Raw genomic sequence first — 27,794 nt, 5'->3', positions numbered from 1 at the left:
CACTGTTAACAGATGTGGACATACAAAGGACCATAGGTGCATAGATAGAAGGCTAATACAGAGAAACTGACCTGCTGGCAAAAGGGGTAAGAATTACTAGCACTTAGAAAAGTCATTGTAATTATTGTGGAATCCACATTCTGTTCAGTTCTGCAAGCATTTGAGAACTTCTCTAATTGTATCCTTCACCACTCTTGTTAAACTGTATAACTAGAGATTAAAAGAAAGAAATTACAGTTCAACTGGACCCTCCCAGACCGAGAAGGCCTCGCCTTGGCCTCAGGGACAGCTGGCATGCGATTGGGATGTGTGCACCTCCTGTTCCCTCCCTCACCAGGAACCTGCCCCTCCTGAGCCTGGGTGTGTTTCCTGTCTCATATTTTCTTAGTAGGTGAATAACTGGGTGCTGCTCCATCACAGAGGTCATTGGAAAATAATGGGAAAGGACTAAATGAAGCACACAATTAAATAGTTCATAATCAATTAGATCTTTTTCCTTGGAAAATGAATTTTTTAAAAAAATTTATTGGCTTGAAATATTTACAAAAGTCATAGAAAATACAGAGTGAAGAGCCCTTCTCTGTAATGCTCATTTCCATTCTGCAAGAATAGCTGTTTTTCATAGTTTATCATCCCAGAGTTTTTATCAAGCGTATGAAAGCATGGTATAGATTTGTTTGTTTTTCCTGGGCTGGGATCACATTACAGACTTGTGCCACCTGTGTCTTCCACTTTTCACGGTAGCACAGATATGCTTTTGTGCATGTGCTGTGTTTGTGCTGGCTCACCTTCCTCTTATCTTGTCCTTCTTTTTAAATGTGCCTATTTTCCTTTACTTGTTTTTAGAGTAATGAGCTGGTACCCTGACCTTCAAAGATGGCCAAAAAGTATTTTTTTATACCTATGAACTCTTGGATTTTAATACATTTTGATGTGTGTTAGTCCAATTCAGTCATTAATCTGGATGCTTAGTCTCATCTTATTCAATGTGAACCTTTTAAAGTGTTGTTGATGTGAGTCAGTGCTATGAGTTGAATTTCTCACTTCCACATATGGCAAGGTGTTCTAACCTATTCTTTTACCCAAATTAAAATTAAATTTTGGAATAAGGCTCAATTTTATTTTGTGCTGTATTTAGGAAAATTTGTCTCACAGGGTTTAACCAGATCTACCAGCTGCACCCCTGGGTGTGCCTTATCAGTCAATCACCAAATATTTTTGAAGGCTGCCATGTGCAGGGAAACCAGGTAAATCTTGTTATGTAGCAAACAAGTCACCCCAGTCTTCTTGCTCCCACAACAAACAAACTACAACCTAAACAATGAAAACGAGTCCTCATTATGTTGTTAAAGTTTATCTTTTAATATTTTGGGGAAACCACTGATCCATAGAAAGGTAAGCAATTGCAGGCCATATACAAATAGAGTAATTTATTTTTTTCAGTTTTATTGTATAATAATTTGCATACAATAAAATCCACTCATTTTAAGTATAGTTCAATGAGTTTTGGTAATTGGTACAGTTGTACAACCAACACTACAATCACACTTTCGTGACCCCAAAAATTATCTTCTCTTTGTAGTCATTCCTTGTCCTCACCCCATTTCCAGCCAACCACTCATCTTTTGAATGCTATAGTTTTGCCTTTTCTAGAATTTCCTATAAATGGCATCACATAATATGTAGTTTTTTGTGTCTAGCTTCTTTTACTTAGTAAGATATTCTTAAGACTCATCCATGCTATTGCATGTATCAGTAGTTCAATCTTTTTTTTTTTTTTTCTGAGTAGTATTTCATTGTTCAGATGTACTATCACATTAAGAGCTGGGTTCTCCTTCCCCTTTTGGGCTATTATGGATAATGTTGATATGAACATTGCATACAAGGCTTTGTGTGGACATATGTTTTAATTCTCCTGAATAGATACTTTGAAATGAGATTGATGGATCCTATATATATATTTAATCAATATATATATATGATTAAAAAAACATTATTTAGAGAGAGAGTGCAAGCTAGAGGAGGGGCAGAGGGAGAGGGGGAAAGAATCTCAAGCAGACTCTGTGCTGAGCTCAGAGCTGATGCAAACTCTCTTTTACAACCCTAAGATCATGACCTGAGCCAAAACCAAGAGCCTGATGCTCAACTGACTGAGCCACCCAGGTGCCTTGGGATTGCTAGATCATATATGAAGTATATGTTTAACTTTTCAAGAAATTACCAGCATATTTTTCAAAGTCTTTGAACCACTTTGCATTCATACCATGATTGAGAATATGATTACATGTATATATCATATATGAGGGTTCCAGTTGCTCCACATCCTTGCCAACATGTGGTATTGTCATTGTTTTTAATTATAGTGTCTCTTGCAGGTATGTAGTAGTATGTAATCAGAGTTTTGATTTGCATTTCTCTGATGAGCAAAGATGTTGAGCATCTTTACATGTGCTTGTTGGTCTTCCATATATTTTTCCTTTGTGGTGTCTGTTCATATCTCATTGGGTTGTATGTGTTCTTTATTGAGTTGTAAGAGTAATTTCTATATTCCAGATCCAAGTCCTTTTAGATATATGTATATGTTTGCTTTTGCAACTTAATTTAAGTTCAATTTTGGTAAGAAAATACCTCATTCATGTACATTTTTATTTGAAATATAAAACATAATCTTATCCAAGCAAAATCTAATAAATTTTAAGTACAATTTTATAATCATGTAAAGGAGAGAAGGAAAGAACAAGAGGAATCAAGAGAAAGTTCAGAGAAAGATATAAAGAAAATATTGGGGAAAGAGCAAAATAAGAGAGAGTAAAAGGAAGAACATGATTAAGAAAAAAGAACTAGATAAAACAAAAAAGAGAAATGGAATGAGTGCGACTCAGAGAAACAGGAAGAGAACAGCACACACATTTGAAGTTAAGGGGGAAAAGGAAGAAATAGATATGAAAGGAGAAGACAAAAAAATGTAGGAAGAAGAAAATGCCACAACTGTTTCTTCTAGTTCCCTTGTCCTGTTTCCTGCAGTTGCTACTCTGATACTTCATCTCTCCATATTTGACTTCTCATGTCCAGCCTGCTTCCTTGAAGTCTCACTTTTCCTTCCATTTCCCAATTCTTCAATATTTTACTATTCCAACTTTCAGACATGCAAAATAGCTAGGCTATGTGTGTCCTTTCCATCTTCAGAGTATAAAACCATAGACTCTGGTTGTATAAGCTTCTGCTTCTTGATTTCAGCTCAAGTCATGATCAGGGTCATGGGATTGAGCCCTGTTTCAGGCTCTGCACTCAGCACAGAGTCTGCTTGAGTTTCCGTCTCCCTTTCCCTCTGTCCTTCTCCTGTTTTTTTTTCCTCTCTCAAATAAATAAATAAAATCTTAAAAAAAAAAAAGAAAAGCACAGATTCTGAACTTAAGGTGCTTGGGTTTGAATCGTATCTCTGCCACTTGCTAGCTCTGTGACTCTGGGAGAACCTAACCTTTGAGCTGCAGTTTCACTATCTGCAAAATGGCAAGGGTGGTGCTACCTGTCTCAAGTTTTTTTATCAATATTAAAGAATGTGGGCAGCCTGGGTGGCTTGGCAGTTTAGCGCTGCCTTTAGCCCAGGGCCTGATCCTGGAAACCCGGGATCGAATCCCACATTGGGCTCCCTGCATGGAGCCTGCTTCTCCCTCTGCCTGTGTCTCTGCCTCTCTCTCCATGTCTCTCATGAATAAATAAATAAAATCTTAAAGATTAAAAAATGTATGTGAAGCTCTTATCATAGTGCTTGGTATGTGTGTAGTGCTTGGTTACTGATGTTAGCTGCTAGTGGGGTGTGTGTGTGGCATGTGTGTGTGTTGAGGGAGGAGGTGTTTCTTGGTTATTATTCCCTTTACCTTTGGTTCTTTGTTCATCTTCTTGCAATCTGGGAGTATCTTACTAAACTAAGATATTTATGTGACAGAATGTTACAGGCATCATGCTTCCGGAACTCCAAGGTATAAACACAACTGTATTTGTTCATCTGGAATGTAAAGTTGGAAGTAATAATAATGAATATTTATGTATTGCTGTAACTTGGAGCATTTTAACCTAGGACTGACAGATATTTAGTAGATTCACAGAGTCCAGGGCTGGTATTTCCTGGTCTCTGTAATAGGGAGATGCCAAACCAAACCAAACCATGGTGTGATAAATACAGCTGAGGAAGGTGAGAGGTTTGAGCATTTTATCAGTAAATAAACTCTACCCTTTTGTGCTGATCACCTCTGCCACAATTGCCATCATTTTTTTTTTTTTTTTTCACAATTGCCATCATTAAACAGAAGGTAGTATTTGGAAAGGGCTCCTTCCAATGCAAGATCCCCTCTGGAGCACTTCTCATCTACCTCTGCCTGAACGTTATTATAAAAGTTTACTTTGCCTGTGATTAATCTGTATTTTTTTTTATTAATCTGTATTTTTTGGACTTTTCCAATTGCTAGCAAGATTTTCTTTATACATACAATTTTGCTTTGATCCTGGATCAATATGGAGTAAAAGGTCTTCCTTCTTTTATGTGTTGGGGCACCTGGGTGGCTCCCAGGTAGACTATCAGTTATATAAAGTGAGATAATGCCTACTGTCTCCATTTTCTCTGTTAGACAACATTTCCTAGTTCCTACTATCGTTCCTCAAAGAACATGACTTCTATATTTTGCTTGCTTTCCCGTTTGCCTAACTTTGGATACAGGTTATTTGTTACACATTTTAACTTGCTCTATAATTGGGCCTAACATTCTGTCTACGTATAATTGAGCCCTATGATCTGGATGTATTCCTATTTCCTCTGGTTGTGGTCCCATTCTTCTGTTCGTGAGCCTAAAATGACTGCATCAGCTCTCAACTGTCATATCAACAGTATTCATTTATTACATTTGGGGTGATCATATACTTTATCATCTAAGCCAGGACACTGAGAGTGAAAGGGGACACAGTTAATAATTAGGCTCAGGTAACAGGCATAAACCAGAGTTGTCTTGGACAGGGATATATAGTCTCTGTAACTATTTTTAACTTGAATTCAAGCCTAAGGTCTAGGTATTTCTTTCTTTCTTTCTTTCTTTTTTTTTTTTTAAAGACTTGTTGCTAATAGTGCTTTGGTTCCCCTCTATCATGTACCCAAACAGTTGAAGTTTTTTGAACATAAATGCAGAACTTTCTATTTAGGCTTGTTTAAAATTTAATTGTGTTAACGTTTGCCCTGTAGAGATGATAAAATCTAGATTTTTATCTGTCAAATTAGCTATTGCCTCCCAATCTGCGTCATCTGAAAATCTGATAAACAACTTTCCTGTATGTCCTTCCCAGTCATTGGTAATGAGAATGGTGCCTTCTCCACACCTGTACCACCAATTCCCCTCAACCTCGAGGAGCCAGGAAGCTCCAGGGTTCATATGAGAACTAAGAACTCAGTTGTTCTCTTCTAAGGTATTTGCATTTTAACATGAGACAAGGAGACTGTTAAACCTTTCCTAGCAGAGCTGAGAGAAGAGATTCTAATGATTACTTCTCCGGTATCTCAGCAGGAGTTTCCTTCTGCAGATTCTGAGCCTTTTCTATATACCAGATAATAGGAGCTGAGTGTAGAGTTACATGCAAACATGTTAACTAATACAAGATACCATCTGATAGGTGCTCCGGTAAAGGTCAGGGTTAACCAGAGTGGTGGTAAAGTGGAGGAATACAGTTTTAATTGTCTAAAAACAGCATCTTCCTGTTCCGTTGTAAATGCCTATATAAAAATTTGATGTGGCAATTAATAAAAATATAGTTTTTGTGGATTTCCAAAGTTATTCATAGAGCAAAAAAATTCTTTTTGTTATTTCCTCTCCTCTTGACCACAGAATTTCTTCCTGTCTCTTTCTCTCTCTACCTATTTTATCTTATCTATTATAAATACACTATATATCTGTATGTGTAGATATTATACATTTGTACTAACTTGTATAATATGTATACATTTAATTTGTATTTATATAATACATATAGACATAAATATATTTGTATATATATATACATTTTATATACAAATGTATTATATTTAGTTCCATTAACTATTAGTTCCATTAACCTAGCTGGTGCTCATATATAGTCCTTTAGAATAGTGACTTTCAAACACTTTTTAATGCAACTGTCAGTAAGAAATACATTTTACATTGTAATCCAGTGCGTGTGTAAGCATACGCACACACACACACATCAGAAACAAGTTTCTTGAAAGAGTACTTGTTACTTGTGTCTTCTATTTACCTTCCCTCCCCTTCCACCCCTCCCCTCACCTGCCTTTCACTCCATTCATAAATGGCTGATTGAAACCATATAAATTAATTTCAAACCTGGTTTGCACAATTAAAATTTGTAAAACACTTGTAAACTTATGTATTTTTTAAAGATGTGTTTATTTATTTGAGATAGAGAGAGAGCAGGGGGAGGGGCAGAGGGAGAGGGAGAGAGAGAACTTCAAGCAGACTTCCCACTGAGTGTGGCGCCTCATGCTGGGTTTGATCGCTCCATCTGAGATCATGACCTGAGCTGAAATTGAGAGCTGGTTGCTTAACTGACTGAGCCACCCAGGTGCCCAACTCTTGTAAGCTTATTGTCCATTGAATCCTAAATTGTCTATAGAGATAGATACCTTAATTATGATTGTAATCACTAGAAAGCTAGTCTCTCATGGGCATAAATCATCAAAGATAATGATGATTAGGACTCCATGATATTTCTTGTTCATATGGATACATTGCTGCCTGCAAAAGATGTAGTACAATGAACTGATTTTATTTTAGGTTTTTCATATGAAAATAGCTAATTTAACACCTAGACGATGAACAGCAAGCAATTCTTCAATCTAAATATTTCTATTATGTAACTATAACTTGGCATAAAATAGCCTGTTACACCTAAAAAGTTTTTTTTTTTTTTTTTAGGCCAGGAGTTATTATTGCCATGCTAAAATTGATTTAAACAGGTGAATCTATCTCTATATAGTTAATTCTGTTCAACAATTGAACAGTTCAATTGTTCAGCTGTTTGAAAATTGTTACTTTCTAAGTAGAAGGTATGAGGCTGTAAAATTCACTGCTCAAGTGTTTCTAGCCTGCAACTTTGCTATTTCTCTTAAGTCAGAGTTGCAGATACTTGGATAGTCTCTTTTAAATTTTTCAGTCCTTGCAGAAGTTTAGCATTCCTTGGAGTATGAAACCAGGGAAAGCTAGACTACCATCTTGTATGTTTTAATTTGAGAAATACAGAGTGCTTTCTATTAAATTGTGGTGGGCTTTGGAGACATTGATGTGGATTAAGTCTAAAAACTAATTTTGAGACTTTAGGATAGATCTGTAATACATGGCAGTTTCTCTTTCTTCATTCGTAAAACTAATGCTGATCTTAAAAGGTTTTGGAATTAAATAAGGGAAGGTATGTGATAACCTCTGATATATAGGAGACACCATAGCAATATATTATACACATAAATAAAACTACAAGTAAACATATAAAACTACTGTATATGTATATATAAAACATATTGTATATGTATCTATATATCTATATACACATTTATGTATATATAAATTCCCTTTTTTCATACCTAATATTTGTGTAGTTGGGTTCAGAAACTTGGATTTAGGTTTCTGAATCAGTCCTTTTGACTCTTGATTATCGGTGTCAATATGACACTTTGAGAATGGGATAATTGATTGAAAAATTATACATTATGATTTCCTGATAGAAATTCCATTTATGAATAGTATAATAGTTTGCTTAATGCTCAAATTTCAACCTTGATTAGAATGAAAATTAACATTGATGCATTGGAATTTTATTTTTCTCCCCAAACCAAATGAAGCAAAATAAAAGTTTCATTTGTTTTTGAATATTTACTTAATGTATGAATTAGGTGATTAATGTTCTTGAGACAAAGATATGTAACCTTCTTATTGATGTTTTAAAACAGTTATTTAGAGACATATGCCTATATGGCATATTTCCTATGAAAAACCATTCATTAGTTTCTTTTGAGGTATTATAACTGTTGTAGATATATATATACACGCATATATATCTCTTTATAATATTTCTCTAGAAGCTGTATTACATTGCAAGACTATGGCAGCATGGAAACGAGGCACATCTCACTCTCTGACCAATGTTTTTTTCCACTGCATATACTTGCTAAATACATTAATAACTGCTTTACTAAATGCTTTAACAAGTCAATCTTTAATTGGCTAAAATCACATCTATTGTGAGGAAGTATTCTTCGGATTTGGTAATAAAAATGGAATTTTTTGAGGAGTTTCTACTCCTCAACCAGAGATGAGCTGGAGATGTCAGATGAATGTGGTCTTCAAATATTTAGGGCTATTGTGTAGAAGTCAGATTAGATTTGTTCTAATTGACCTCAAGGTACACATGTAAAAATTTGCCTCTGTGTGACAAACCTGCTCCCAGATGGTATCATCACATGGAGACAGAACATTTAGTTGGATTCAGAGTATCTCAGTTCAAATTCCAGCTCAATTCCTTACCAACTTTGTGGTCTTAAGAAAAATCTCCATTTCCTTCTCTAGGATAGGGGCAAAATAATCCTAATTAACTCTCAAGGTCTCAAATGATCTTTACTATCAATGTGTAGTACTCTTGATAGTTTACAAAGTGTTCCATGGGAGTAAACTGAAATGAACAAACCAAATGTGGTCTTAATGTCCCCTACACCGAAAAGCCAGTCACACAAGCATTCTGTGTGTGGTTGAACTTGTTCATATTTATAATTTATTTTGATCTAGAGGTTCTGTCATGAATGACCTAGGCAACTCACTCTGAGTTTTACTTCTTTATTTCAGGTTAGATTTTATCTGAAGCCCCTTGGAGTTCTAAAATTTTAGCAGTCTACAAGTGTGTAACTACAAAAGGCTATTTCCCTCTTTCTTCAGTACTGAAATAGCTGATTTTTGCCTCGAGGAAGTTATCTTGCATCTTCATGGTTGCCCATCCATGATAAACTATTTATTTATTTATTTATTTATTTATTTATTTATTTATTTATTTATTTATTTATTTATTTTCATGATAAACTGTAATGTTTGCTAATATCTGTAACAAACTTTCTTTGGCCTTTCTAACATTCTAGAGGACTCTTTCCCTCTTACATAGTGTCTCTACCCTTGCCTTGGGCTATGACTGAGGGAGGTTGATGTTTGGTTTGAAATTTCTATGCCTAAGCAAAACAAAACACGCTCCTTTTAAAAACACACTCTAAACATAAAGAGTTTTATACAAACACTGTATTTCAAGGTGCTTTCTTAGAGAAACTGAAAGACAAAGGAGAGCTTCAGTTACGTTTTCGGTTAATGAATGTGTACCTGTCTTCTGGCCAACTCTGAATTCTAATTACTGGTGTCCAATGGCTTTTTGTGTGCCTGTCCCTTACCCTAGGGAGAGTTTTCTTACTACTTTCCATTTTATCATTGGGAAGGTCCCATAATATTCATTGAATTCTGCTGCATCCTGTTTATATCATAAAGAGAAAAATGAAAGCTCCAGATGTCCTCCCTCCCCACCTTTCTCCACGTGGAAATAATAAAGCCCTTTGGCAACTGTGTTCCCTGTAATCAGTATGAAGTAATTTTACAAGGTACCATGAAAGAGCCATTTGTTGAATGCCCGCTTTGTGACAGGCATTTGCTGATGGTTTAATATATCTTATGTCATTTAAATCTTACAACATCTTTAGGAGGGAAGAGAAATGAAACAGAAAGTTTTCTTTCCACCATTACCAAAGGAAGTGGCTGGCCATTACATAATTTAAACTTTACATCTAGTAGCCCCAAATGGAGTCCTATAGACAGTTTCTGGGTATGCAGAAACTGCTTTAGATGCAAATATTTAGTACGGATACAAAGCAAAACATTTCAAAACTATTTAGATAGATGTTGTTAAGTGGAGGTTTAGACTGGTTTCCTGCCACATTTACATGGAATCATGTGGAAAGGTAATTCTCTGGGATCCACATTATGTGCTCCATACCGTTTGACTAGCTTTCGTATTTCTTTTTTCCACCCAGCCAAAAAATGCTACTGATTCTTTCAGTTTAAAGTGAACCCTTCTGGGAGGCTTAATTTTCTTCCAGAGTTGTAAAAAAAAAAAAAAAAAAAAAAAAAGTTGTAATTTTAAGGTGTTGTTCTTATAATATTGCCTGATTGAATATATCATGTTTTGTAGGATTGCTAACATATCCTGAACTTCTGTAATTCTGCAAAGTTATTGGTGTGAGGTCTCCAGGTTAAGCTTTTTAAAATTTTTTTAACTCAAAACTCCCTTTTATTTGTGCTTTTAGGGTTTGCTCTATGAGGCGAAACTTTCCTTTTTAAAAATTATTCTTTGAGTCTTGAAATGCTGAGAACATTGTTACCTAATTAACAAATGACACTGAGCTGTTTTCTGATTGGAAAGCCTTTTTCTTATATACCTTTCCATTTAGAGAATGAGCGGACCAAGAAATACTAGAGGGCAGGGTGAGGAGGGCAGATGAAAGAAGATAGCTAGGAGAGAGCAGGATTCCCACTCATGGAGGTTTGTCAAAGGCTCTACCTGCACTACTATTAGGGATTGTGTCTGTGTATTTTAAAGGTAACAGAGATCGCCTTCTCTGCTTACTGCCATGCTGTTTCAGGGAATTCGAGAATTTCATGCAAAAATACACTGTGCCATCTTAAACCACAGATATGAACATCTAGTTGTGAACTGAGCATTTTTGGTTTGTGTGCAGATTTAACCTAAGAACTCTGCTCCTTGTTGCTCTTTGCTGGGAGCTCTGTCAAGGTTTGGTCATCTAAATCTTAGTAAAGCAATTGCTGAATGAATGAATGAAGATAATAATATCTTACGTTTATAATAGGGCTTTAAAGTTCACAGAGTACTTTCACACAGATTTTCTTTCTGCAAATCTCAGCAGTCCCGTGAATGAGGTGTGGCAGGTATTATTAACACTTTTATTATGCAATAAATTTAGAATCAGACAAAATATGTGACTAACCCAAGACCAGTAGATTTTTTTTTTATGTTTTCTAAAAGAGGAAGAGGGAATTAAACACACAAACACCCATCACCATTGCCACCATCAACAAGAAAAGCATTTTTACAGACATCTGTGTATGCCCCACATTCTTTCCCATCAACCAAAATAGTCCCGTGATACTAGTTCCCACACAGAACGGATGGGTTATTTATTTACTGTAGTACGAAATGAGATGTGGCCTATGGGAGGCTGCTGAGGATGACGGTAGAACCAGGGCCCTGGAAACGGAAAGGCTTTTGAAATTGGAGGCTTTGCATCTCAGACATGGTGGATGGAAGCTTGTTCCTCTGGTCTTCACTTTCTGTCCTTCTCACATCTCCTCACCCCACGTCTCATAGGTTTTTAAGCCTGTTGGTTCTGCTGCTTTCTTTGAAATCTATGGCTTTCCCCGAACTACCGCACAGCCCACATGATCTGCCCTATCTCTCAGCAAGCACACCTAACAGGGGGCTTCCTGCTGGTCTCCTTGTCTCTTGTTCACCTCGTCTTTCACACATCTTTAACAGTTTAAAACCCTTTAAGAGTTCCTTTTCCAGTGAATAAAGTCAAATGACTCCCAATCTAGCACATAGTACTCTACAGACCCGACTTGCTACCCACTCTATTCTCATTTCACAGCCTTGGCAATAGTTTCCCGTACAGTTAGCAGGTCCTTTAGTACTTTCCTTCTCTGCTTTTGTACCCACCATTGGGTCTCTCTGGTATGCCACTCCCCTCCATGTATTTGAGCCCCCTTGTCAATGTGCTGAATTAATGTTGGTTCTTTCAGACTTGGCTTGTGTCTTCTCCTTTGGGAGGACTGTTCTGACTTCCCCTGGTGAAGTTGGCCACATGCATCTTTGTATCCCATAGTACTTTCTCGAGAGTCCCAGCGTGAAAGCTCCAACACATGGTAGATGCTCGTCTCATTCCCTAGACTGTGAACTTTCTGGGGAGAGAACCTAATTCTTTGTACCTAGCAGCACAACCAGACCAGTAAACATGGTTTGGCTGGATGTTTGGCCTCACTTCACAATAACCTCAGCCACAACAGTTGGGATCATGACACACACAGTCTGCTTGCTAGCTACACAAAGGTACCACTAATTAGGAGTGCTACCAGGGTAAGCTAGAATTTAGCAAAAATATTTTTTCCCTTAAAGGACCATTTCCCAATCAACTTAGTTAGGATTCTGAAGTAATGGAAATGGACACATTTTTCTCTTTTCATGCATGAATGAAGTCAGAAGTATAGGCTGCAGATTATGGGGTTCAGTTCCACTTGAATATGGATTTGTGTTTTTGTTACACTAAAACAATGTAGAATTCAGTTGTTGGCCTAATACAGGACAGTCAGAATAGTCTGCTGCATTACACTGGGAGCATTCTTTTGGTGGTAACTGTGAACAGCCTCTATATTGGTGCTTGAAAAAAATTTGCATATTCTCTTTGTAGTTACTAATATGTAGGAAATAATTTCTAGGGTTTATAAAATGTGTTGTCAAGGGAAACAGTTTTCAGGCCTAGTTATTTGGTTTTCACACACACGTGCCAAGTAGTGATACCTGTATCATACTATAATTGTGATGGTCTCTCGGCCTACTTTTAGCAGATAGAAGGTGTCTGTTTCCTGCTATGTATAAAATTTTTACTCATCCACATCAGCAACTTTTATTTATTTATTTCTTTTCGCATCAGTAACTTTTATTTTTTTATTTTTTTATTTTTTTAAATTTATTTATTCATGACAGACACAGAGAGGGAGAGAGAGAGGCAGAGACACAGGCAGAGGGAGAAGCAGGCTCCATGCAGGGAGCCTGACATGGGACTTGATCCTGGGTCTCCAGGATCCGGCCCTGAGCTGAAGGCAGCGCTAAACCGCTGAGCCACCTGGGCTGCCCCCACATCAGTAACTTTTAAAACGGAAATTAACAGTTTTCTGTAGCCTATGTGTAGATGGAGGAAGAGAACAATCAGAATTTGTGTTTGTAATTACAAGCTATAGGAAAAGTCATTATTTCTTGTTTTTAAAAATTTCTTTAAAAATTTACAGTTATATGTCTTGATAATTCATGCCATTAGAACCATAAGAGAGAGAGAGAAAAAAAAAGAGCCATAGGAGATATTTGAAAAGAGATCAAGGCCATCATTTAATCTTATAATTATTTTTAATAAGGTTTTGTTTATTTATTAGAGAGAGAGCAAGCTTGAGTGGGGGGAGGTGCAGAGGGAGAGGGAGAAGCAGACTCCTCACTGAGCAGGGAGCCAGACAGGGGCTCAATTCCAGGACCCTGAGATCATGATGTGAGCTAAAGACAGATGCTTAACCGACCCAGATCCAGCCACCCAGGCACCCCAATTTTATAATTATTTTAAAGAGACTATATTGAGTATGCATATAATGTAGTCACGAATGTAGTGAAATTGACTGAATTTTATTATATTGCATTATATTTTAAAGACTATTTGGGAGATGGAGCATGAGTGGGGTCAGGGGTCAAGGGGGAAGCAAACTCCCCACTGAGCAGGGGGCCCAATGTGGGGCTCTATCCCAGGACCCTGGAATCATGACCTGAGCTGAAGGTAGACAGAGCCACCTGGATGCCACCTGAATTTTATTTTGTGATACATGTTTAAAAAATGAGAATGGGGTAGCTGGATGGCTCAGTGGTTTATCGCCGCCTTCGGCCCAGGGCCTGATCCTGGAGACCCGGGATCGAGTCCCACGTCGGGCTCCCTGCATGGAGCCTGCCTCTCTCTCTCATTGTGTGTCTCATGAATAAATAAATAAAATCTTAAAAAAAATGAGAATGACCCTAATATTAACACATCAACCAAAAATAAAGTAAATTTATCATATTAAATTAATACTTTCTTATGAAAAAAAATGAAGATGTTTGGATTTTCTGCATTACTACTCGTTTGAATATTGGGAGTTGATCTTTATTCTGGATTGTAGTTCATTTCACGAACATACAAAATCATTCAGCATATGGAAGGACTATTTAGTCAAATTTCCAATCTCCTCATTGAAAAGAAAAAATGTATTTAGCTTTTGACTAGAGATATCATTACCTACCCATCTGAATATTTAGTACAGGTATGTGGAAACTTGGGGAATGGATGACTGAAATGTGATTTATTTATTTGTTTGTAAAAAGATTTACTTATTTATTTGAGAGAGGAAGAGAGAGAGATAGTTCAAGTGAGTGTGAACAAGGAGAGGGTCAAAGGTGGAGGGAGAGAGTGAATCTCAAGCTGAGCATGGAGCCTGATGCAGGTCTTGATCTCAAGATCCGGAGATCATGACCTGAGCTGAAATCAAGAGTCAGACACTCTACCTACTGAGCTACTGAGGCACTCCTGAAATGTAATTGTGATTGATTGTTTCTACTATTTGCATCACTTTGGCCGTCAAAGACATACCATGAATAAATAATTGTGCAAGGTAGGATGGTGCAAGTCACTAATCTCATTCTATTCACTTTCTAAGACCAGGTACCTCATTGTAATTAAGAAGTACCTTATGTGTAATGATTGCGTTCACTTGGTTTTTTAATAAATTACACTAGCTATGATAGCCTCTCAAAAACCTAACCTAATGAAGAAGAAGGTATTTTAACAGTCTAAATAATTATTTGGAAAGGATGTTATGGGGGAGTTTGAGTTGACTGGGAGATACTTTCTACTCAGGGATTGTAAGATTCCAGTGCTAGGCTATAAGGAAAATCTAAGAAATGCTGGTTGCCTTAGTTACAGTGTTTTTGTTTGTTGCTTTGTCATAGACTGCCTCTTTAAGGTGTGCCCTATGAACCGATATTCTGCCCAGAAACAATATTGGAAAGCTAAGCAAGCCAAACAGGGGAATCACACAGAGGCAGCCTTGCTGAAGAAATTACAGGTAAGGGCCAGGCTTCCATTCGTCTGGCTGAGGCTAGCCCAAGAACAGCAATAACAAACCATCTATTTTGTATCTTGGTGATTTCACTCAATGCACAGAAACTTAGAGTAGATGCAGCAACCCATTGAAAGTGGAAGGGACTTTGAAGTTATAGAGTGTGACCGCTCATTTCCTGGCATGTAGCTCATACATTCCTGCTGCTAATTTTTAGGGTGTGCCAGACTAATTCAAGATTCACATAAAACTGGAAACAATTCAGAATCTCTGAGGAATAGCAAATCCAGTTATATTTTACTTGGCATAGTACTTAATTTTTTTCCTGAAAAACTAGAAAAAAAATTGAAAGTCTGTTGCTTCTGGTCTGGATTGAAATTTGGTAGAACTGAAATTCTGTGTTATTAAAATTCCTGCTACTTTCAGAATCGAAACTTTTGAGTCTTTTGAAATTCACCCACTATATTTATATTGTTTGGTTTATCTAACAATATTCCTTCTGAAACTAATTTTGTAAGACCAAAGAGCCTAGTACTTCTCTGAAACTTTTAACATAAAAACATCCCAAGATATTTTTTGTCACATTTCAGCATCAAATTGACATAATAATCATACTATATTAATCATTTATTTAATTGTTGGTCGCCGTGCCCCCAGCCCCAAGGGTAAAGCAACCAGCCTATTTTGTTCATGGTTATAGTCTTCGTTCCTAAAATAACCTTGTTTGTTAATTATTGCATTCTGTTTACTATGTTTCCATGCTGAATATTTGATAATCATTTTACAGCATGCTGCAGAACTGGAACAAAAACAAAATGAATCAGAGAATAAGAAACTGTTGGGAGAAATTGTGAAATACAGCAATGTCATACAAGTAAGTCTATTTACTTTCTCTTAAACAAGGTGAATATTTTATGGGTAATTTGCATTTGCATAGCAATGTCACGCTGCATTAAAATTTGGGGATACAATAGTTTGTTCTTTGATGCCAATTATGAATATTTTCAGTTGATGTTCAGCACAGTATTCTGTATGTTTGTGACTAGCCTGATGTCTATACATAAGAAAGTGAGCTTATCTAGATGTATGTGCAGGTTATTACATCAAAAGGAGGAAGATGGGGAAGCATAATTTCTAAAGTTCTACAGTAAAATCCTTCTTTAGAATTAATGGGACTACTATGTAACATATGAAGCTTTATTTCTTCATTTTGTAGAGAGAGGAAAGTTTTTATATTGTACTTTTAGATGGAAATCGTCCTTGAGTTGTTATTAAAAGATTTATTGCAACAAGTGTGCACAATGATTTATCTCAGCTGCATTCCTCTTTTGTGCTTCACTTAGATCTTTCAGCTTTTTACTTGATTATTTGTTAATATATGCCCCACCCTGTTCCAAAAAGAATGTAAGGCATTTTCAAAACTACATACCACATAAGATAAAATAGAAATAAATAAGGCAACTGGGTCAAAGGGAAAAGGTTGGTTAAATGAATAAAGTGAAGTTGGGAGGAAGCGTGTTTATAAAATCCATGTCTCAAAGTCTGGTCAGCTTTACCTGGACGCCTTTTTATTGCTCACCGTGCTTTAAGGGAAACATAGTGTGTTATAGCACTCACTTAGGATGTCCTTAACATAGAACAAAGTCAAAGGTCGAAGCACGAAGTTTCCCAGGAAGACCAGAAAACTATTCCTCCAATGAGCTCTCATAAAGAGGACACTGTTTGATAGAGTAAATAAAAGTCTTCACAACTTCCTTACAGTAAACACTACAATGAGGTATTTCTTAGATATGTTTTAAAAAATAATATTGCCTCTTGTTTTGTTATTGGCCAATGATAAAATGCCAGTGCACATGACCGTCAGGGCAGCCCTCTCCTGGGACAAGATGAAAGAGAGCCTGGATCTACAGTAACCCAAATGTAGGACTTAATCTAATAATAGCTGATATGATACCTGTGGCATGGGTGGGTTGCATGTCTCTTGAGCAATCCTCCATAAATAGAATTTTTCTTAACCAAGTTTTGATTAATATTAAATGCCAACAAGTAGAACTTATGTTTCTTGTCAAGAACCTGATGCGCAAATGTTTGCATAGTCATTTATGGGCTGAGCCACGTGCTCTAACAAGTTAGATTCCAAAGGAGTGAGGTTGGGCCATGAGGGTTTCATTGGTTCATGAGATAGTTTCTTTATTATATTGAGGATATTAAAATGACCATTCTGTTTTGACATGGTTGTCATAATAGGAAGGAAAGGTTATTTGTGTTTCAGCTTTTCTACTCAGTAGAATAAGGTCTTGGAAAGGTTTTGTCCATGGTGTCCACAAAGTCTGGGAAATGATACTTCTGTGCTCATCTGACAAAAGAATAGAATCAGTGTCCTCCTGCAGGGATTTTGTGGAATGCAAAGCCTCCCTCTTCACAGAGGAAGTGGTAGGCTGTCATGGCAAGGATAGTTAATGCTACTAAGTGGTTCGGTGCATTATTTTAGTTTCCTGGTTATTTTTTGGTATATTCCATTTTTGTGTCTGTGCAAGAATGGAGAAAATGTGATTTGGGGGCATTTCCTGGTCTTCTTTGGGAAGCCTGATTTTATCCTATTATTTATCAGTAGATGAAAATTTTCAGAGGTGTCCTCTGGTTTGATTTCTCCATGTGCCCACGTCATTGTAGGGTAGAGGTGAGAAACCCAAAGAAAGTCAGCTTGGAAAGATGGTGAGAAGTTTGAATAGAGCTCCTTTGTTTAACCTGCACCCCAAGCAGTATTATATGGGTACAAATATACATATAAACATATACATGTAATTAACGGAGGACATCAAAGAATAAAGGCGGTAATGTCTTTTTCCCACAGCTGCTGCATATAAAAAGCAACAAGTATCTGACTGTCAACAAGAGATTACCTGCTTTGCTGGAGAAGAATGCTATGCGTGTGTCCCTGGATGCTGCAGGAAATGAAGGGTCTTGGTTTTATATTCATCCCTTTTGGAAGCTGAGAAGCGAGGGTGACAATGTATGTAAAAATAAAATTGAGAGAAATGGTGTGTTCCTCAAGACAGTAATTCATAATAAGTAAGAAAATCCAGATAGCACAATGAAAGGACATGTAGTTTTCAATCAACACATTTTTATGGTAATCTCTTTAAAAGGCTAAAACTATTTATTAATAGTGTAAATTGTGCTTGGGAATCAGAAAAAGACAAATTTCAGATTAATTAAAAAATCCTCTTCCAGCTGGAATTCATGTGAAAGAATTTAAGTAATGTTAACATTGGCCCAGGCTTTTAAAGGAGAGGTAGAGTTTGCTTCCTTTCCTAATCAGAAGGGAGCATGATTGTAAGGAGAAAGCTATGCTTAGGAAATATTGTTTATCCCTTTGATTTAGTAGAGTAACAGTGAATTATGATAATATTTCATATACTGGCTCTATGGTATATTGATGTCTAAAGTATGAGGAACTATATAGATGGGCACTTGCTTGTTGATGACAGCATTTAAGATATGTTTTGGAATACATTTTTGTTGTATCATGTAAATTTTAGTAGTTGCTGAAGTATTTTCTGCTAGCTGATAGAGTAGAGAAAATAAAAATTATGTGAAATGATTCAATAGGATCAATTGTTGGATATTTTTGTTTGTAATAATGTAGTAAGTGACCATTCCTAGTACATGAGAAATGCTCAATAAATGCTGAATAACTTCCATAAAAAGAATACCTCACAAATATTGGGCTAGGTGATCAAGAAAAATAGTTGAGATTAAAAAAAATTAACATCATAAATTCAAAGCAATATAAAAATATAATGCTTCTGACAGTTTTCTCAGTACTTTGATTACATTTTAAAGATGTTTTGGATATTTCTTATGCTAGAAATGTCCTCTTTTATAGTGAATCTATTTTTTCAGCAAATTTTGAAATACAAATTCAATTCCACAGGATGCAAGCTTCATGGTTTAATTTGGTTAATAAATCCTCCTTAGGTAAGGTTTGGGAGATGCATGGCATGCAGGAACGTAATGCACTTTAAGTCTTGTGTCGGATTCCTTAAAAAAAATAAAGTCCTACTTGTTTATTTTTTGGCATCAAGTGATGTGTGCTGTGAGCATGACATATATGTTAATTTTGGTAGGTAGTTCATTACAATCAACTCTCAATTTTTTAGGGACTGATTATGTCCTTCAGGAACAACCTGTGTCTTTTGGTTCCTTTCTAGTAATGTTTCCCACAGAGTTGTGTCCCCGCCTGTAGGTGGTCAATGAAAATCAAGCTTCAAAACCAGCAAAACCTGAGCTCAAGCTCTGAGGGAATATGAGGAAATGATTGGACAAATTAGGGCCTTTAGATTAGCTGTGGATTTTATTAATTCATTATATTTATTTATTCATTTTGTCTATTCCTTTCCCTGCTCCCAGAGGCCTTTATAGGATCAACTGAGAGTTGAATGTAATGAACTATTTCAAATAATTAGTTGTACTGGGGTGGGGGAAACTTCTCGTCCAAACACTCCATCTTGGTCAAGTGGACAATGTAATTGTTCAGTGCAATATAGAAATCCTCCTCTGTCGATGTGCTCTATAAAGCATGGCTAAAACAACCTTCCACATGGCTTTTTTGCTGGAACAGCTTACTGTTTTTGCTCACCACTATGTAGCTGTTGTATGTGATTGAGGTTGCTGCAAAAACATAAGCATACCCACAGCCCTCTCTTTGCCACAGAAATAATTGTATTGTAATGCTCATTTTCTTCCCTAGGAATAGGTAGCATTCTTTAGCAATAGATTTCATTCTAGGATTCGAAAATGTATTTTATTGAAGGCAGTTGGAAATACTGTCACATCATAACAAGTGATTTAATTACCACTGATTTTCTTTAAAAGCATATTAAGCTAGGAAGAGGAAATTGTAAGGTTCAAAGGGTTTTTAAAATTATAGTTTACTATTTAGGAATTAGTATGTTGTGATTCAGATTCTAAGTATTCAGTAAGATGTTCGGTGACTGAAATGAAATGTGAAAATGAGACTGATGATATTTTGGGGAGTAAAATGCTCATATTCTCAAAAATCAGTGGTTTCTACCATTAAAGGATGGTGTTCTATCTTATAGAATTGTCAGTTAGTTCTTGGGGAAAAATAGATTCATGAATGCTTCAACTTTTCAGCTATAAAGAAGCTCTGGCTTGTTGTTGAAAAGTTAGAAAGTCCTTGGGGGATAGCAGAGTACATAAATATTTCATTTTCATTTATTTTCCCATGATTGAATGGTTAATTTTTCATTTTCAGCTTTGATCTAAGAAAATATTAGTTCTTTACCTTAATGGTAGATTTTAAAAAGGAGAAAAGCCCAGATAATTCTTTCAGTCAAGAGAAAAATTAAACTCTTAGGGAAAGAGCCTCTTCAAATAGCAAGTAGATTTTGCTATTTTGCAAAACTAGATCTCTTGGAATTCTAGCAAAGGCAGGACTAGATCCCTGGTGTTTTGGTTTTTACTGCAGTGTTCTTTTTACCATGCCAGGTATCACTTCAAAAAAAGGGTAGCTGCCAGTAGCATTATATTGCTCTTTATTTTCAATAAAATCTCAGCTTAAATTTTTATGGCTGTTGGATAGAATCAACAGAAGTGCTTTTGGAATTGGAATTTTTAAAAGATGCTGTGTACTAGGTGAGTGTGACATGGCAAAAGATGATGGCACCTTCAAGTTCCTTATTAAATACACAGCTTCTCAGAAGGCCTGAGACCACATCAGTGGGTCAGCCCCATGCTACATTCTTCAGAGTGTACTATCAAATTCCATATTTACCAGGTTATCGAATTAGGTGTAAATTCCCCAAGAACAGGGACTATTTATCACACTTTTGTATTCTTTTTGGCACCTCTTATTGTTTTGTTTATTTCTTTTGATTAGCCTCTTGTCCATTTCATTGCAAGTTTTTTTTCACCCTTGTCAAGAACAAAAAACGGAGGACTTGGAAGTTAGTGAATTAATGTTAGATTCTCTTTGTGAATACTATTCTTACGAACCCTTGGTATTTAGAACATTTTGGTTATATGGCTGGTCTTTAAAAATATACAGTATAAAGGGATGCCTGGGTGGCTCAGCGGTTGAGCATCTGCCTTTGGCTCAGGGCGTGATCCCAGAGTTCCGGGACCGAGTCCCGCATCAGGCTCCCTGCTTGGAGCCTGCTTCTCCCTCTGCCTATGTCTCCGCCTCTCTCTCTGTGTATCTCTTATGAATAAATAAATAAAATATTAAAAAAAAGAAAAAAATTATACAGTATAAGACTTTCTGGGCAGTGTTTTGAAATAAATATAACACATGGTTCAACCCAAAGCTTACAGAAAACTATAGAAAGTTAGTAAGACTTAGATCAGTGGATATAGGTGCAAACAAAAATATTCTTTTAATTGGAAGAACTAAGCTAAAAGAATAGGAAGAATAGCTAAAATACATAGCTAAAATACATCATTATATTTAGCAGCTTATTGGCTAATATTTATATGATGCAGATGAGAATGACCAATCCAATTGGTAAACCAAATCCAATTGTTCTTTTAGAAATTGGAGGATCAGATGCAGCACTGGCAGGATGTGTATTAAGTCCCAGTATTCGTAGTATGGATGACTACCTAGACTTCTGTCTGGCTCTGAGACTTGGAGCTGCCTTGGTGTCATGTACGATAACAAGTGTGTGTGTTTGTGTTTTGGAAGAGGATGTTGGAAATAGGTTTATGCCATGTTGACTTTTATATGTTTTTGTTGATATTTAATTTTTAAAAATACCAATTTTGGTTGAAAGAAAATAATATAAAAATGTGTCACTTAATGTCTCTTATCCTTTTTTCCATCTCCCTCTTTTTTGTCCCCTGTATCACAGTAAACCTCTGGGCAGATTTCTTATGCATGTACTCTTACTCCCTCCTTTCCTTTTTTACACAAAGAGAGCCTGGCTCTGCCCCCTCACCCTCTCACTTAACGTCGTTTCTTGATGATATTCCATTATCTGTACATAGAGAACTTCTGTGATGGCTTTTGTGAGTCACAGTACCAGGACCTGACTGATGATGGAGTTGAAAGGCGGGTGATGAATAGAGACCAGTCCTGTGAGCAGTAGAAGCTACTTCTGCAATCCTAAGAACAACTTCCCTTTGCCCAAGTAGTGAGCTTGAGGCTTCTTTATCATCGTTTGTGACAATAGTACTATGTGTAAATGTAGACTCCCTTGTATAACCCATAAAAGCTTCATTTCTATTGGAAATATGAAATTATGTTCCAGAAAGTCTTGGTCTAGGTTAAGATCCAGGGAGGAGAAGTTTTGTTTATTCTTTTTTTCTGAGTCCTAATTTGTTTTTCAATTATCTGTCAAACTAATGCACTCTAATAACCCTGAAAGAAATATGCAAAGAGAAGGCATTGGTTTTCATTTCTGAGGTGGTGAGCAATTCTGGATGAGAATTGAGAGTGTAGGTCCTATAGTAACGTACTTTAAAAAAAAATTATTTATTTATTTGAGAGAGAGGGAGTGTGAAGAAGAGCAGAAAGAGATGGACAAGCAGGCTTTGTGCTCAGCAAGGAGCCTGATGTAGGGCTTAATCCTAGGACTTGAGATCATGACCTGAGCTGATATTAAAACTCAGAGGCTTAACCCACTGAGTCACCTAGGTGGCTCATACAGTAGTAAGTCTTCTAATGGAATGTAACAAGAGAAACATTAGTAACTCTAAAATTAAACTGCTCATTATTACCATTACAAAAGCATAACGTCATTTCCCACAATTTGAATTATGAATAGAAATTCTTGAAGATAAATTGGACATTGTTAATGATAACATAAACGAAAAAACATCTTAGACTTACTTCTCCAGAGTATTTCTCCCAAAACCAATTAAAAGTTTTTTATATATATTTTATTATTATTTTTTTCATTGATCTCTACTCCCCTGAGGTCAAAAGTTACATGCTCTACCGACTGAGCCAGCCAGGCACCTCCTAATTAAAAAAATTTTTTTCTTAATTTAAAACTAAACACCAAGTGTAAAAAGCAATATAGTTTTGCATGTTTAAGATAAGAGTGAATCAGATGCTTAAGGACCAAACAATGAACATATTTCTACCGGGTCATCCTAATTGTGTACTTCCTGAATCCAGATGAAATTGGAATGTTTAATATATTTCTGAGATTATGAGAAAGATAAAATTTAATAGATTTGTTTTTAATCCCATAGATAATAAAATGTATAATATCTTCTGCTTGCATTTGAAGTAGTTCTAATATTTAGGCAGATTGATTGTGGCAGATGCATTTGCTCTATCTGCTTTGTTAATGGCATAAGACCCAGTGTGGAGGGGTAACTATTTATTGATATTAAAAAGCGTTATTACTGAAATGGGAGACTAATAAGAAAAGGATCTACACTAGCTTTATGAATCCAGGCTGATGGGCACTGTGGAACATGATTACATGATCATTTATCGGAAAATATTTTACTCAAACAGAAAAAGAATTGAACTAAGATTTGTGTGGAAGACAGATCAGGTGTTAGGTCAATAACAAGACGTCCCTGCAGTTATTTTTAGCTTCAAATATAGCACCACAGATTTGTTCAGTGTCTCAGTTGCAACTTATTTCTGGTTCTAGATCGTTGTGGGTGATAAAGTTGTTTTGATGCCTGTGAATGCAGGACAGCCACTACATGCCAGCAACATAGAGCTTCTCGATAATCCAGGGTGTAAAGAGGTAAGTTCAGGAGGAAAGAAAATGAATTTATTTTTATCATGGGAGGAAAAATGTCATATAGCTCCATTCATTGTTTTCATGAATGTAATTATGCTAATTAATATTCCTAAGATCTGTGTAGATAATGATTATGATTTTTAGATGGTATTTGTGTTGGAAGTACATACCTCATTGTCCAGAGTTATCTTTTTTTTTCTCTTTTTACTAGTTGGAGGAATAATTTCTGGTATAAAATGGCATCACAATTTTGTAACTTAACATTTCTTCATTAATAGGTGAATGCTGTTAATTGCAACACTAGTTGGAAAATAACTTTATTCATGAAATATAGTTCCTATCGAGAGGATGTACTAAAAGGAGTGAGTATGTGCTGCATGGAACATTTGTTAGAAGAATTGAAGGTAGTCTTACTGAAATTCCAGATGCAAAACCTATGTATTTACTAGTATTCGTAGTTTAGAAGATGATTATAAACCTTAATAGTCACTATGGGTGTTTCATTGAGTTTTCTTCTCTATAGTTTGAAATGTATAAATAATCACTGAAAGCCAAGTAAGTAGGAGAAGGGCCCTGAGTATCAAAACCAGGAGACATCTGCTTCTTAGGTCTCTTTGTTCAGACTTTTCTTGGAACTACAGTGTTCTTTTCCTGTTTTCCTAGGGTGATGTTGTTAGGTTGTTCCATGCAGAACAAGAGAAGTTTCTGACTTGTGATGAATATGAGAAAAAACAGCACATTTTCCTTCGGACAACCTTGCGTCAATCAGCCACTTCTGCTACCAGTTCTAAAGCGCTCTGGGAAATAGAGGTGTGTAAATATTTTTTGGACTTGAGTAAATACTTATATAAGAAAGAAAAGATTTACCAGGCTGATTAATTTATTGTTATAGGCATCATTTAGGATAAATCCATAAAACAATGATATTTGTGAATGAACTTGTACCTCTTCATTACTATAATCAATTTGAAATGTTACTACTTCCTTTACCTATCCTCTCTGGAGCATCTCTTTTCCTGTCTCTCTCTCTCTCTGTCTCTCATCTAATAAGAGAATATATAGATGTTCCTTTTAAAAAATTAATTGTGAAATATTGTCAAGACTGATCAGTATGCAGGTGGGACACCTGGGTGGCTCAGTGGTTGGGCTTCTGCCTTTGGTTCAGGGTGTGATCCTGGGGTCCTGGGATTGAGTCCTGCCTCGGACTCCCAGCAGGGAGTCTACTTCTTCCTCTTCCTGTCTCTACCTCTCTCTCTCTGTGTCTCTCATGAATAAACAAACAAAATCTTTAAAAAAAAAAAAAAAAAGGAATTCATCCATCCTTTAAAAAGTATTTCTTAAGCATTGCCAATATGGTAATTCGGAAAATGTAAGGTATGAATTTTTCTTTAAGGGATGTTTTTATACATTGGAAGGGCTAAGATAGACATAATTACCTATGAATAAGCCAGCATTTGATAAGTTCCATCCTGATTTAATGGACATCCAGGCCTATAGCAGTGGTTCTCAACCATTTTAAATCCATCACTCCCCTTTTACAGCATATGTTTTGTGACACTTCCTTTAATATCAAAGTCATAGTAATATTATTTATAGATTTACATGATTGAATATTAATAAAATCCCTATATTTCAATTTAGAAAAAAACAAAAGGAAACAATGTATAATAAATATCGTAAAATATTATGTTTCAACATGTAAATAGTTACTGTAGAAGGTATGATAGTTGTATCCATCTTGAATGAGTACATTTGGATTTGAAGAAGTGGTAGGAGACCAGGATCAGAAAACATTGTATACAAGTATAGGAAAATGAAAGATCAGTGGTAAATGTGCTCCTTGAGTATCCTGCATTAGGGGAAGTAATAACAGAACACGCTTATTTGTACATGATTAAAAAAAGAAGGAAATAAACATATTGAAATAGGGATAACAGCACAAATTACAGACTATTGAAACAGAAAATGAGGAAGTGTGATGTTTATGCTAATGAGCTGAGCCTTAATTATAATTGTAACATGAAAATAATTCTCTAAGTTTTGACATGGCTTAGAATAGAGAAAATAGTACAAAAAGCATATTTTCTATCTTGAAACCCTGCTACATGTTGGAGACAGTCTTTAGCATTCAGAAGAGATCTTATCCTTCAAGAGGATACGTTTATAGAGAACTGAGAAAGTCTCAGAAAAAACAACCATCACCAAAGCTATGTGATATTCTTCCCAGAAGTCTACCTGATAATGTCTCTTACCAGGGTTAAGACTGAAATAAAACAAGCAGCTCCCAAATAAATACATAATTAAAATATGTATTTTTCACACCGTAGATCTCTTATCATTGTACTCTAAAAAATTAAAGAGATATAGGGATGGCAATAATGTGAGGTATAATTTTAAAGTTTTATTAATGAAATGCAGTAATAAAAAAGTCATATAGTGACTTCCTATACAGTGAGTTCCCTTCATTTCATGTGTTTATGCCTATATGATATTTAAGTCACGTGTTTATGTCTATATGATAAGTCTTTTAAAAGAATTGTGACTCTTCTCGCATATATTTACTATTAGTTTTCTAGATTTTGCTGTATCATTGCATTGTAATCCTTTCCAACAAAACATGTAGTTGAAAATACTCTAACTGCTATAACCCACCAAGTGATCAAAATGGAGAGAATGAATCCGTTATTTAATAATTCTGAAATAATGCCTCAAATTCATTTAAGCTTCCCTCCCCATAGTGAATTTCTCTTCAATTATCAGCCTTTGACTTGATATGAAGACTTTTTAATATGTGAACATATTACCAATTTATATTTGTGGTAGGCTCCTTTCTGTAGGAGGTTTGAATGAGGTGGGCTGTGCTTCATCAGTCTGGGTGGCCAACGTGCTTCAAGCAAAGAGGTATTTGGTGTAGGAAATTAGCTCTCAATGTTACTGGAAGGACTGGACAGGCAAAACTAGGATAGGGAACATGGTCTTATCTGGCAATGCTAAAAGTTACTCCTTGAGCCCTCAGGTGTCTTCTGTGCTTTAGGAAGCACCTACACCATCTTGCAGGAGCCTGCACTAGGCAGCTGCCACCCCTTTACTGGAACCAAAGAGGAAGCCTTCCTTCTACTTTTCTCTGCTTTCCACCCTAATGGAATGACTTGAGAACCATGCCGGTGAGGCTTCCCACCCCTGTGATACAGAAAGAGGAGCACTTGGAAGGGTGAGGTGGGTCCTGAGTGCCACACACAATGTCCAGCATATGCTCAACTCCCCTGTGACTTGCAGGATATAGAGTATCTTACCTAATGCTGGATCATGCCAATAACATCCTGCCAAAATCACTGTGATGGATGAAAACACCCTTCTTTCTGTATCTCCTCTTGTCTCCTAGAGAGCTGTACTGGTGTTGCTAGACCTACTAGTGTATAGGATAGGAGTTCTTAGTCTGGGGTCTGTGATGAGCTTCAAGCCATTTGTTAACCTCCATCAGTTGTGTACGAAATGTGTATGCATGTGAGGCAACCAATAGATTTGAACAGTGTCAAACGTATCTATTCCTTCCCCAAAGGAGTCAGAGTGTAGCCAGTGTGATTAGCAAAAGATTTGTGGAAGAAGTTTGATTTGAGAACTTAGCCTTGTAGGATGATGGGTAGGTTTTTGGTCACAGGGAGAATTTTTTTTTTTTTTAAGACTTCATCCACTTTGAAGTATTTTCATAATTATTCTGTTATTGGAACTATCAGATTAGGGGAAGACCCAGATTCTAGAGTCTAGCAAAAGTATTAGAAATTTATATATAGCAACACACAGAATCTGAGGCTGGGGCAGAAGGCCAAGCATGATTAGTATTAACAAAAAGAAGATAACTGGTTGGGGAGAACAATGAAAAGTTCTCCTAGTACTTAATCTTCAAAAAAATCCTATGAGTTAAAATCATTTTGTAACATGATGAAACTGGCTTGAAGATGTTCAGTTCCTTGCTGTGATCATCCCATTGTGACTGACAGAGCTGGGACTCAAACACAGTCATCCTCAGACTTTAAAATGTAGGCCTTGCCTCTGCACCAACCCACCTGGCATAACCTGCTGCTGCAGA

The 27,794-nt window shown here is 36.3% G+C and overlaps 1 protein-coding gene across 2 annotated transcripts in view; it reads left to right on the top strand.

Moving 5' to 3' along the window:
• Positions 1-27,794, top strand: part of ITPR2 (inositol 1,4,5-trisphosphate receptor type 2) — a 472,751-nt gene that overhangs the window by 74,825 nt on the left and 370,132 nt on the right. For both annotated transcript variants that reach the window (XM_038577122.1, XM_038577123.1), the window contains exons 3-8: positions 14,866-14,981; positions 15,763-15,849; positions 17,830-17,988; positions 23,612-23,710; positions 23,986-24,069; positions 24,371-24,517. In XM_038577122.1, coding sequence (XP_038433050.1) covers positions 14,866-14,981; positions 15,763-15,849; positions 17,830-17,988; positions 23,612-23,710; positions 23,986-24,069; positions 24,371-24,517 — 692 coding nt within the window. The remainder of the gene's footprint in view (positions 1-14,865; positions 14,982-15,762; positions 15,850-17,829; positions 17,989-23,611; positions 23,711-23,985; positions 24,070-24,370; positions 24,518-27,794) is intronic.

The sequence above is a fragment of the Canis lupus genome, chromosome 27 (assembly GCF_011100685.1).
Source record: "Canis lupus familiaris isolate Mischka breed German Shepherd chromosome 27, alternate assembly UU_Cfam_GSD_1.0, whole genome shotgun sequence".
NCBI classification, from domain to species: domain Eukaryota; kingdom Metazoa; phylum Chordata; class Mammalia; order Carnivora; family Canidae; genus Canis; species Canis lupus.
The sequence above is the reverse complement of the archived record's forward strand: the minus strand, read 5'-3'. Positions and strand labels throughout refer to the sequence as shown.